Source organism: Vigna unguiculata, chromosome 7 (genome assembly GCF_037176805.1).
Source record: "Vigna unguiculata cultivar grain cowpea cultivar isolate G323 ecotype 2 chromosome 7, ASM3717680v1, whole genome shotgun sequence".
NCBI classification, from domain to species: domain Eukaryota; kingdom Viridiplantae; phylum Streptophyta; class Magnoliopsida; order Fabales; family Fabaceae; genus Vigna; species Vigna unguiculata.
In genome coordinates, this window is record NC_140798.1 from 40,547,477 (window position 1) to 40,560,389 (window position 12,913).

The 12,913-nt window shown below is 32.7% G+C and overlaps 3 protein-coding genes across 3 annotated transcripts; all 3 read left to right on the forward strand.

The window, feature by feature from the left end:
* The first annotated feature begins 794 nt into the window (after nucleotides 1-794).
* Nucleotides 795-3,040, forward strand: LOC114190000 (multifunctional methyltransferase subunit TRM112 homolog A-like). Its single transcript, XM_028078736.2, has 2 exons — nucleotides 795-934; nucleotides 2,390-3,040. Exon 2 carries the CDS (start codon nucleotides 2,437-2,439, stop codon nucleotides 2,803-2,805), a length of 369 nt encoding a protein of 122 aa, XP_027934537.1. The 5' UTR covers nucleotides 795-934; nucleotides 2,390-2,436; the 3' UTR covers nucleotides 2,806-3,040.
* Nucleotides 3,041-4,474: 1,434 nt separating this feature from the next.
* LOC146884872 (receptor-like protein EIX2) lies at nucleotides 4,475-7,648 on the forward strand. Its single transcript, XM_085675825.1, has 2 exons — nucleotides 4,475-7,248; nucleotides 7,323-7,648. The coding sequence occupies exons 1-2, from the start codon at nucleotides 4,614-4,616 to the stop codon at nucleotides 7,406-7,408; spliced, it is 2,721 nt and encodes a 906-aa protein (XP_085531951.1). The 5' UTR covers nucleotides 4,475-4,613; the 3' UTR covers nucleotides 7,409-7,648.
* A 553-nt stretch (nucleotides 7,649-8,201) lies between these two features.
* On the forward strand, nucleotides 8,202-11,565 carry LOC114191858 (Exostosin family protein). Its single transcript, XM_028081297.2, has 3 exons — nucleotides 8,202-8,919; nucleotides 9,027-9,280; nucleotides 10,735-11,565. The coding sequence occupies exons 1-3, from the start codon at nucleotides 8,301-8,303 to the stop codon at nucleotides 11,284-11,286; spliced, it is 1,425 nt and encodes a 474-aa protein (XP_027937098.2). The 5' UTR covers nucleotides 8,202-8,300; the 3' UTR covers nucleotides 11,287-11,565.
* The last annotated feature ends 1,348 nt before the right edge of the window (nucleotides 11,566-12,913 follow it).

The window sequence follows — 12,913 nt, forward strand, 5'->3', positions numbered from 1 at the left end:
TTAAATGAATGCGGATTTAAGCACTATAACATTAAATTTATGATATATTTAGAAATTTCATTAATATTTAAAATAAAAATATCAATAAATAATGTATCACCTGAATGATTTCTTTTACTAAACTTTTCATCAAATTATTTTCGTTTAAGAATCTTAATTTTCCGAATTAAAAATAAGTTTAAAAAAAAATATTTTATTGAATCATGAAATGACAAATTAAAATTTTAATAATCATGACTTTCAAATCTAATATAATAATTGACATGGAATGTCAAATAAGTTTTATATTTTGGATCCTCTAAAGAGTTTTCATAATAAAAAATATTATGCTATTATAAAAATGAATTTAACTGTACAAGTTTATCGATAAGTCTAATAATATATATTACATTAATATATTTGTACACTATTTTTTTTTACTCTACATATTTTTACATATATTTATATTTTTACATATATTTTATCTTTTATACTTTTACATAGTTTATTATTTATATTTTTATAAATATATTAATCTTTTAAATTTATAAATTATTTTAAAAATTAATTTTATTCAAAAATTAATTATAAATTATAAATTTTTTTTTCTGCGGTCTCTAATTCTCTTTTAATAAATACATAAATTTGTATACAAGCGATTAAAATTAATTATTTCTAAAAGTGCAAACTATCTCAAATTTTAAATCATAAAATAATTTTTTAAAATTAAAAAAAAAAATCTTGAAGATATAAGGAATGGCAGAAGGTATAATAAGTGTATTTATATAAAAATAAGAATTTCTATGTCCATTATTGTTTAAAGAACCTAGATTACCTCCTCACCCATCTACCCAGGCCACCTCGCCGCACACAGCAGTATTGTGACTGCAGTTCGCAACGCCATCGCAAACCCAAACATTCCTCACAACGTCCTCCGCCATAGCGTAGCCGTCAGGTACCTCTCTTTCTCTTTCTCGTTTCGCATGAATCTCTTACTCATGTAGGGTTCCGGTATCATAGTTCAATGTTTCGTGTACAAATTAATCAACCCAAAGAAGGCATACAAATACCTAAATTAGTGGCTTTCCTTTTTGTCTATCGAAATTAATGGGTTAAAGATGTTGAAACTTGAAAATAGTGATAGGTGAGTGTGTCCCATGTTAGCTTTGATACTTGTGCTATTCTCCAATTTTACCGCGTACAAGGCGGTCTTGTAAATTAAATCGTGAAAGGTGAGTGTGTGCTGAACTAATTGCGTATTTTGTAAATTGAACTCCATCAATTCTGTTTGATGAAAGTCTGCATCGAGTCTGGTTATATACCTTCTTAAAAGTTGCTTGGACTGAGAAGTTTGATCAGATTGTGCATACTTTCAATGTGGATTTTGAAAGGCCGTGGATTATGGAGCTATTGTTACAGACATGTGTTGGGATTTTAATGTATCTGTAGACCGAGAGAAAGATTTAGCTAGAATTGGACTGGAATATGCTATGGATGTGTTATAGTTTATTGTTTGGAGATTATAAACAAAAGAACAATCGATGAATAGTCCGATTCAAATATTATACTTTTACTATAATATCTCCTAGATTATGGAATCTGTGAATGAAATCAAAATCTCCTAAAAGTCTTGCACCCAATTCGTGGGCAACATAATTTTGTCGTATCTTCAAAACTCTCCAATCAACTCAAAAAAGATACCACATGTATTTGGTCAGTCCATGGACTCTTTATTCATTTTCTGAAACAAACTTCAGTATTGGATCAGTCTTCGAACATGTTATCATTCTTTCTTCGGATTCGGTCGGACCGAGCAACCAGGATGTATTAGGTTGGTTCTTTTGAAATGCAACGGAAATAAAAGACAGAACAAGCATAAGCAAGGAATTGGATTGGTGTAAAACAATAATAAACTTTGTCGTACAAGTTACTTTGAAAGCGGTGCTGTTCAATGTAGTAAGTGGCCCAGTTTCTCTGGGTAATCTTTAGATATTTCTTGAGTAAATTTAATTCTAGCTGCCCTCTCAGATGTTTAAGTTGCGAGTTGTTACTGGCTACGTGAAAGAAATTTCATGATGCTATGTCTATCATAAGGTTGTTATGACTGATTGATTGCTAATATGTGATAATAATGGCCACTTAAATGATACTCGCATAAATTGTTTACTATAAATTTTCATAAGGATTTATTTTAAAGAAAATTAGTAATTTAGCACTGGTAGTTGATATTTGTACTTTGGTAAAAAATTCTTGCCTTCTTTTTAATTGCATTTATTTTTATATTGCTTATAAATTTGATTTGTTCAAACTTCTAACCCCGTCAAGAAGCAACTGAAACCTGACAAATTTGATTCAGTGGAATTAATGGGGATGATGTTTGATTGTGTTTATTTGTTTTTTGAAATTGTAGGGCTTAGTTTCAAGTGCTGCTGCTGATATTCTGACTTGTAAGCAAAGATGAGACTGCTAACACATAACATGCTGTCATCGAACATAAAGGGTGTGGTGAATGGATTCCCATTGCGCATTGAAGTTGAGAAAGTGGTGGAAAAGACTGTGGAAATGAATGGGGAGTTTCTGAAAAAGATGTTTGAGAAGGTTGATTGGAAGGCTTTGATTGATGCATCACGGGCCATGGGATACACTGAACTACCTGAGGAGGCCGACTCTTCCATGCTGGACTCTGATGAATTTCTGAACAGGTTTCACCATGCTCTCTTGGAAATCCACCTTGAGGAAGGGGCTCTTGTTTGCCCCGAGACTGGACGACGCTTTCCTGTCAACAAGGGCATTCCAAATATGCTTCTTCACGAGGACGAGGTCTGAGTTTTGTTATTACTCATCACTTCTACCTGTTTAGTGGCACTAGTTTTCTGGACGCTCTAGTTAAGAATGCTGGTAATGGAACTGCAGACTTTAAAAGTTGTGGCTGTCAAGTTTACCTTCTTTTACTAGCACATGATGTATCCTTTGGCTGGGCTGTTCTTGGATAGTTTGACTATTCCTGAATGCTGGTTGCATTAGACTGCAGCATTAGAAATTAGCTTCAAAGATTTCTTTATATGCTTGTTTTCTAGTACTATTTACTGAATTTTGTGGTGATGCTGATGTACGAATACGATACGAGTATCAGACACGACACATATGCGATATGGTGATACGTTTATTTATGCGATATGGTAATACGTTTATTTTGAAAATGATAAGATACGATACGTGATATATGAATATTAAAAAATGTATAATAATGCTTAAAAACATAATAAATATGTGATTGTTATTGTCTGAATCCAAAATAAAAGTATATGTACTAAAGTTGTCAACATAAAAATTATAAAATATTATCATCATAAAAGTATTATTACAAAAAAACTTTTAAATAATGATCAATTTTAGTAATCAGAAATATGTTAGAGACTAATTTTTCAATTATAAACCAATCTACAGATTAATTATAAACCTAAATTGATCAATATAATTTTGATTAATTATATATGAACTAATTATTTTGACGGTCAATATCTTAGTAGTTAATGTTAGTGACTAATTTAAAAATTAATTCATAATAAAAACTATTTTAATTATTAATTTATAGATCAATTATAATTTTTTGGAACTATTTAGTAATCAATAATTTTTAGTTTATAAGTTGATCATTATATAATGATTAATTATTTTTTATCATTAAAATTTGTCATTATTCAATTTTTTTTGTAGTATATTACGACTTTATAAATTAGATATTTCATTGATAAATATCGATAATATATCTTAAAGTATCAGATATGGATATATGTCAGACATGAATACGTGATTCCAAATTAAAATATCTATGATGCTAATTACTATTCATGGGAGTGTTTATCTCCCCTTTTGAACATGACATATACCCCAAATGCATAATGCTATTTTTTAACTGATATAGACTATTTTTGAACTTTATTAACTTGACTAGACTATAAAGAAGTTGTTTTTCCACCAATTAGAACCTATTCAAGTACAATCTCTTAAGACTAAATTCTGGTCATGCTTTTCTAATTTTACATCTTGGAATCTATTTCTTTTATGAACAAATTTCTAACAGTTTTTTTTTTTAGTTTTATAATTTTGTATATTTATTTATAATAAATTATTTAATTAAAAAAGTATATTTTTTTTATAAAGTCATGTGAATATAAATTTAAAAAATAGATTTAATTTAATATTTATACATTAATCGGAAATAGAAATTTTGAAATGTGATTATAATAAATAAAATAAATAAAATAATTTAAATATATTATAATTATGATAATAGAAAAATAAATGAAGAAAGAAAGTGAATAAATAAATGATACATAATATTTATTGATCAGTTGTGAACACAGGAAGATTGGAGTAGAGCCATTGTACTCCCAAGCAAGACTTGCCGGTTGACTTCATTAATGCTTTTGTTGAGAAAGGTCACATATCTTTGCATTGCGGGACATAAATTCATTAATGTTTTTGTTGAGAAAGGTCATGTCTTTGCCATGTGAACTTCAACTCCTTATTCATGGATGCACTTCCTTCATTTTATTCTATCAAGACAAACTCTGAATGTTAATCAAGTTCAGACCATCCATCCTTATTAGTTCTTCATTTCTCTTTTAATTATGAATACATTTCCTTCTCGGTATGCAATCATCTTTGCCTGGTTGCTATGCACAACCATCTTCAACACTGGAACGTGCAACTTCAATATCCGTTGCAACCAGAAAGACAAGGATGCTCTCTTAAAGTTCCAGCAAGGAATCAAAGATCCAGCAGGTGTGCTGTTTTCATGGTCCACTCAACAAGATTGTTGTGAATGGAAAGGAGTCATGTGTGACAATATTACGAGTAGAGTCACTCAACTCAGTCTCCCTTGTTCTACAACTTTTCCAACTTACACTGATAAGATGGATAAATCACACTGCCTCACAGGTTCCATTTACCTTTCCTTGTTTGTCGTGGAGTTTGAATTTCTGTATCACTTGAATTTGAGTAATAACGACTTCTCAACTATCCAATTTGGTTCTCATGTGTATGCTCAAAATTCCCATAATCTATCTACTGCTACTCCTTCCCATCGATGTGTAAACTCTTCGGTTCTTCGTTATCTTGATTTATCATTTAACTCTGATGCCAAAACTAGTCTTCAATGGCTTTCTCATTTTTCTTCCTTGGAATATCTGAACCTCGATGGAATTGATCTTCGCAAGGAAACCAAATGGCTTCAGTCAGTGACCAAGCTTCCATCACTTTTAGAGCTCCACATGCGTAATTGTCATCTTAAAGACTTGAGTCCGTCTCTTCAATATGCCAATTTTACTGCACTCAAAGTTCTTTCTCTTCCCGGAAATGATTTTCATTCAACGTTACCAAAATGGCTATTCAATTTAAGTAGTGGTATCTCTTTTGTTAACCTCGGGTCAAATTCTTTACAAGGACAACTACCTAAGGCGTTGTTAAATCTTCAACACTTGGAAGTCTTGAAGTTGGAAGACAATAACTTCAATGGACCAATTCCACATTGGTTAGGAGAATTTGAACATCTACAACATCTTAATCTTAGAAAAAACATGTTTTCTGGATCTATTCCCACAAGTTTGGGAAATCTATCATCCTTACTCTTCTTGTCAGTTGGCTCAAATAGACTGACAGGAGTTGTGTCTGAGAAAAATTTTGTCAGGCTGTCAAAATTGAAGGAGTTAGCTCTAGTCATATCGCCACCATTAATCTTTGATTTTGATTCCCACTGGGTACCACCTTTTCAACTTGAGCGATTGATTCTTGCATTTTCTGGTCCTAAATTTCCTGGGTGGTTGTACACACAAAAGTCTCTTGAATATTTAAGTATTTGGGAATCATCATTTGAGGCTGAAGGAAAATTTTGGAATTTTCTGTCAAGAATGAAAGAAGTGAATTTAGAACATAATTCGATAGATGGAAACTTGTCAAACGTGTTGTTGAATTCTACTTTCATATCTTTGTCATCAAATGATCTGAAGGGTTGGTTGCCTCGATTATCATCCAACGTGGTCGTTGTACGGTTGTCAAACAACTCATTATCAGGAAACTTGTCTTCTCTCTTGTGTGATGATGAGATGTTGAATGGGAAAAGTAATCTGGTGTACTTGGACATATCACTTAATCTTCTGTCGGGAGGACTTACAAATTGTTGGGAAAATTGGAAATCATTGGTTCATGTTAATTTGGGAAGCAATAATTTAACAGGCAAGATACCAGCATCAATGGGCCTGTTGTCTAACCTCACGTCATTCCATCTACATGAAAATAAGCTCTATGGAGAGATTCCTTCTTCACTCAAAAATTGTCACTCTTTGTTAATCTTCAATGTTCGTGAAAACAACTTTTCAGGAAATATACCAAATTGGATACCTGATGCTGCAAAAGTTCTCCAATTAAGATCCAATCATTTTACAGGAAATATCCCACCACATATATGTCATATGTCTTCCCTCATTGTTTTGGATATTGCAAATAACACAATCTCGGGACATATACCCAACTGCCTCCACAATATCACAAACTTAGTTTCCGGCAAAACTTCACATAACAAGCTTTCTTTTTTCTTTCCCACGCGTGATGGTCGCTTCTACACATTTGAAGATAATCTTGAGCTGGTTATAAAGGGTCAAGCATTAGAATATGGAAAAAACCTGCACTTCATGAACTTAATTGATATGTCAGGTAACAATTTGTCTGGGACATTACCTCCCCAAATGTTTAGCCTCACGGGATTATGTTCCTTGAACTTGTCCCGCAATAAATTAACCGGAAAAATTCCAAATGAGATTGGAAACATGAACATGTTGGAATCCCTTGATTTTTCAGCAAACCAACTTCGGGGTGAAATTCCCCAAACTCTATCAAATCTGTCCTTTTTGAGTTATTTAAACCTGTCATTCAACAATTTCACAGGAAAAATACCATCTGGAACACAACTTCAAAGTTTCAGTGCACTTAGCTATATAGGTAATGCTTATCTTTGTGGATCTCCACTTGCAAATATATGCTTCCAAGATGATATAAAGCAAATAAAAGAAGATGAGGATAAATCTGAATTTTGGTCATGGTTTTATATTGGAATAGAAACTGGATTTGGCACGAGTTTTTTGGGAGTTTGTTGTGCCCTTTTCTTAAATAGAAAATGGAGGCACGCTTACTTCAAGTTTCTCTATTGTTTGATAGATCGACTTTATGTCATCGGACTCATCAATATAAATTCCTTCCTTTTGCATAGTGGTAAGTAAAAACTTTCATTTATCAAATTGACTCACTAGTACTGTCATAATGATAATGCTTTTGTTATATTACAGCTTCAGAAGGGAATAAGTCATCAAGTGGAAGAGAAAAGAAATATAGTGATGCAATATTGATGGCAACAACTACCAATGTCCATTAGCTCAAGATTTACATTTTGATTTTATTGTTAGTTACTTTTATTCCATCGGGAGACTGTAATTATAGTTCTAGACTTCTCTTGTGTTTCTTTATTTTCCCACATAAGGATCTTACAGTATTACGTGATTAATAGCATTATCTGGGAAGCATATAGTTTGAATAAGTTTCTAAAGATGTATCCATTTTCATTTCCAAAAACTTTACTTTACTTTCCCAATTTAAGTTTCTTCTTCATTTACAATCCTATTTTTTTTGTATATGTCAAGTCTTTAATTTATCTGGCACATTTTATCCTTCTCATGTTTTTCATCAGTTGAAACTTCTTTAAACTTATATCTGAAAAAAAAAAATTATGTTTTAGGAAATTTACAATGTTTAAAGTTTGTATTAGTTTGATTTAAATTTTATTTTATTTTTAAATTCTTTATTTCAATAAATTAGTTCCATTTTTTTAAATTTTAAGTTCTTAGTTTAGAAACAATAATTTAATTTTTAACAAAAAAAGTTAAATAAATTCTTTAATAAATTGACATTATAATATTTATAAATAAAATTCAGATGATTTAAATATTGAATTATTAAAGTATTAGTATAAAATAAAATTTAATAATTAAATAATACATGACACTTTACTTCTATATTAATTCTAATGGAAGAGAAATAAAGAAAAAGAACATATAAAATGTAGAGAGGAGAGATAAAACTGACACAAAAAAATACAAAATAATAAAAGATAATATAAGTATATATTATTTATTCTAAAATATACGTTACATGAAGTAATAAGTTTTTTTTTTTTTAACCAAAATATCCAGCATCTTCTTGTTTTCTTCTCCCGTGTGTCACCTTCTGTACTTTCAGGGGAGCCTGAGGGAGAGAACAGTGAGAAAGCGATGGCTATGGCGGCGAAGAGTAACAAGAGCAGCACCTCCTTAACCGTTCCCAATCTCTTTCTCCTCTTCACCCTCCTCTCCCTTTTCTCCCTCTTCATCTTCCTCTTCTTCCCCACCGCCACAACCATCCACTCCTTTCCCTCCCCTCACGCTTCTTCCACCATCAACGTCTACGTCGCCGACCTCCCCCGATCCCTCAACTACGACCTTCTCCACCGTTACTGGACCTCATTCTCCGACTCCCGCCTCTCCTCCGATGAAGATCACCAGCATCCCCTCTCCCTCCATCCTATTGCCAAATACCCGCCTTACCCGGACAACCCTCTCATCAAACAGTACAGCGCGGAGTACTGGATCATGGGCGACCTTATCACCCCTCCTCAACAGCGAGTCACTTCTTTCGCCAAACGCGTCCTCGACCCGCGTCTCGCCGACGTCGTTTTCGTTCCGTTCTTCGCCACGCTCAGCGCGGAGATGCAGCTCGGAGCGAACAAGGGCGCGTTCAGGAAGAAGACCGGGAACGAGGATTACAACCGCCAGAGGGAGGTCATGGACGCCGTTAAAAGCACCGAGGCCTGGAACCGTTCCGGCGGACGAGATCACGTGTTTGTGCTAACCGGTGCGTTTTGGAAACCGTTTTTTTTTGTTGAATGTGAGGGTGTTTCGGCTTATGAATTTCTAGTCTTTGGATTCCCAGGGTATTAAAACTGAAGCGTTGTTTGGCAGACCCGGTGGCCATGTGGCATGTCAAAGATGAGATTGCCCCTGCTATTTTGCTCGTTGTGGATTTTGGTGGTTGGTATAAGCTTGACTCCAGAGGTTCTAATTGTAGTGAGAGTGGCGTGCTTCCTCATACTCAAGTTTCTGTGATTAAAGATGTGATTGTGCCTTACACGCATTTGCTTCCGAGGTTGGATTTGTCACAAAACAAGGAGCGTCATCAGCTTCTGTATTTCAAAGGAGCTAAACATAGGCACCGGGTAAGTATTGGACTATCCATGTTAACTTTGGTACATTTCATGAGTTTTATGTTGTGCTTGCTGTTTTACCATCATTGGTATTGTGGGAAATTGCGAACAAATATGGCTGATGCAGCAACAATTCTAGTAGCTTGATGTTGGGATCGCAATCGGGGTTGTGGATTTTTTTTTTTTAAACCTTGTGACTTGTGATTTAGTGAGTGTTGTTCATTTTGTCTAATTGGACTTGTTCTTGGTGGGATTTTCACATCAGATACATATTTTCTTGGATAAATTTATCAATGAAGTGGTTTATCCTTTTTTGACTTAAGATTGTATGAAAAATGCCTCAGCTGCTGCTCCTTGGTGAGGTTGAAGAAAGTTACAAACTTGAGCAGATCTGCCATCTGTGACTGCGTTTCTACAATTTTTTTCAGAAAAGAAAATTGTGTTGGCCACCTCTATTCTTTAGAGTAGTGTTGTTGCTCAGATATTTTTTGAGGCAAAATGTCCTCCTTTCTGTCTCTGATTATAAGACACTCTTCCATGTTCTGGACGTTCTTTGTGATAAGAATTAATCATCTTAGTGTACCTATACCAAGATAGAAGGCAGTATTCAATTATTTGGCCACTTCTTATGCAACTTGCATGTCAAGTTGATAATATCTGTGACTGTGATGTTGCTCTCTTCCTGCTTTTTTCACAAATATGTTGCTAGATAGATATAGATAATCACTTAAAAGATTTTAATATAATGCTTGCTTATAATTTATAATTGCAATACGAGAATTATGGTTTTTCCCTTTCATCGTTTAGCTTCCTACATTGACTAGAAGTTTAAATCAATCTGTCATCTGGGCAAATATAATTCATGACTATTAAATGGCATTTTTTTATTTACTGAACAATCGGTTAGTGGGAAGTCGAGCACTGTTTTCCTTGTTCTAAATGTATAATTTACCCTTTGAGAACCGTTCACAAAATAGGTCCAATGTTTCCTACCTCATGCATCAAGCCTACCTTTTGGCACTGCAAAGATAATTTACTTTAGATTTTTGCCGCTGTATTAAGAGGTATTAAGGTTAAGGATTGATTTGACCTATATAATTTACTTAACTGATATATCTAGTTGTGTAAACAAATTTTATTCTTCATGTCTTTATTTGGCCGCTCGGGGGCTAGTTTATAACACTTCATTGTCATAGGTTGCCTATAGTATAATGTTGGTGATAAATATTTAACATCCTTGGAGGATTTTTTCTCATGATCAAATATAAAACTTAAGCTAATTCATTCCGGCTCAACAAAGCATTGAAAATTTGATTCCACGCCTTATTTAATTGTAAATAGAAGCCAACAATTCATTATACTCATCCAACATACATATGGTCATTCTGGTCCTTCGAATTGTGAAAACCCAAAACCATACCTGTTCCATGTTTATCTCAGTCATTGACAATTGTTTCAATTTTCAGGGTGGTATGATTAGAGAGAAGTTATGGGATCTAATGATTAATGAGCCTGGGGTCATAATGGAAGAAGGTTTCCCTAATGCAACTGGGCGAGATCAATCAATAAAAGGGATGAGAACATCAGAATTTTGTCTGCATCCAGCTGGAGATACACCGACTTCATGCCGACTTTTTGATGCAATACAAAGTCTTTGTATACCTGTAATTGTCAGTGACAACATTGAGCTGCCATTTGAAGGTATGGTGGATTATTCGGAATTTTCTGTTTTTGTGGCAATTAGTGATGCCCTGAAACCAAACTGGCTAGTCAATCATCTTAAAAGCTTTTCAAAAGAGCAGAAAGCTACGTTCCGCCAAAATATGGCTCGGGTACAGCCCGTTTTTGTCTATGATAATGGTCATCCGGGTGGTATTGGACCAGTGCCTTTGGATGGTGCAGTGAATCACATATGGAAGAAAGTTCACCAAAAATTTCCAATGATAAAAGAAACCATAATTCGAGAGAGAAGAAAGCCACCTGGTGTTTCAGTTCCACGACGTTGTCATTGTACTTGAATTTTAGTTCTTTCTGTTTTTCTTCTTTTAAAGGGACGAGATATAGGTTAATATCTGGTTCGGTTTTGGATCAATTTCTTTTCTTTTGGTGAGAGGAGTTTGTTAAATCTTTAGATAGTGAATACTTATATATAATATATGGTGTAGAAGTTAGTTGCAGTTGACGGTGAGTAGTGTGGAACTAAGCATTGGAATCTCACAGCACCTGAATTGATATGTTTCCATGGTTCTCTTTGTATTGTAGACTGATAAGTTTTTCAATGAAATGTTATTGTTTATTATTTGAGTCGCTGATTTCTCTTTTAAAAGTTTTTTCATTGAAGTTTTGTTGTAACAAAAAACACCCATCCCTTAATAGACTTTAATTAAATAGTGAGGATAGGGTGGGTGTTGGTGCATGGAAAAGATCAACCCATGTTAGCCTGCTAGTATAGGTGCAAAAAAACTGAAGTAAGGATTCATCCATGTCACAATCACCAAGTTCATCATAATCATCCTCATTTTGATCACAGTGAATAACCATGTTATGGCTGGTTGAGTTGTTCATCTCCAAAAGGAAGCTATTCAGAATTCCAAAGAATGAGGCTCACTAGGATATGAGGAAAAGGAGAGGAAGTTTGTGACTGTCCCAAAATGATGAGGATATTTTCAATACTTAAGTAAAGGAAGTAATTCCATGTTTCTTTGTAGGTTCCTTCCTTTGGAATGAAAATTCTTGTAGGAATACACTTTTCCTTCTACAGCAATAACTTTTGGTGCCAATTTGCTTTCAACTTGGGCAATGTTTATTATACCTTTGCATTACTGTGGTTATAACTAACTGCCTATAGAATATAGTTTGGATTGGGATAATGCTGTTTGATCAATTATGTGACACAAGGTATAAATTGTTACTGTGTGAAATTCTGTTCAATTATTGAAAAAACTTAATAAAATATTTTTGTGAATTCTAATTTTGAGTTTCATTGTTATGCATTGTATTTTTCTTTTTCATGCCAATCAATATAAAAAATTTCTTTCCTATAATCTCTTTTAAAATACTCATTATATAAGTTAATAAATTTATCGTGTATAATAATATGTAATTGAATTTCAAAACGTTTAAGTTAAAATGTTTAATTATTAACGTAATAATTTTAAGTTATCATGGAACACCAAATAATATAAGATTTATCTAGAGATGAACATGGATTAAATTTTAAAGATTTATTTTAGATCTAAATATTTAAATTAAATATTAGATCTATATCTATATTTTCTGTAAAACTAGTTTAGATTTTTTTAAAATCTATAAAAATATTTGGATCGATTTGTAAATTCAAATTCATTTCTAAAATTATCTATTTTATAGATGTAATTTTAATTTTAAATCTATATTTTAAAAATAAAATAACTATTTCATCTAAATATATATATATATATATATATATATATATATATATAAAAAGTTCAATAAAATAATAAAAATATAAAAATATTATAATTTAATAATATTAAAGATTAAACATAATATATTATATAAATTCTTAACATTGAAAAAAATAAAATCATATAAATCTCCACATAAATCCCATAAAAAAACACATTACAGCAATATCTGATATAAATAATACATGCCAATTTAGTT

Excerpts from the sequence above, each read along its gene's own strand:
- LOC114190000 (XM_028078736.2), top strand. The coding sequence starts at position 2,437 with ATGAGACTGCTAACACATAACATGCTGTCATCGAACATAAAGGGTGTG.
- LOC146884872 (XM_085675825.1), top strand. The coding sequence starts at position 4,614 with ATGAATACATTTCCTTCTCGGTATGCAATCATCTTTGCCTGGTTGCTA. Across the intron at positions 7,249-7,322 it reads TTCCTTCCTTTTGCATAGTG|CTTCAGAAGGGAATAAGTCA; the intron begins GTAAGTAAAAAC and ends GTTATATTACAG.
- LOC114191858 (XM_028081297.2), top strand. The coding sequence starts at position 8,301 with ATGGCTATGGCGGCGAAGAGTAACAAGAGCAGCACCTCCTTAACCGTT. Across the intron at positions 8,920-9,026 it reads TCACGTGTTTGTGCTAACCG|ACCCGGTGGCCATGTGGCAT; the intron begins GTGCGTTTTGGA and ends GTTGTTTGGCAG. Across the intron at positions 9,281-10,734 it reads GAGCTAAACATAGGCACCGG|GGTGGTATGATTAGAGAGAA; the intron begins GTAAGTATTGGA and ends TTCAATTTTCAG.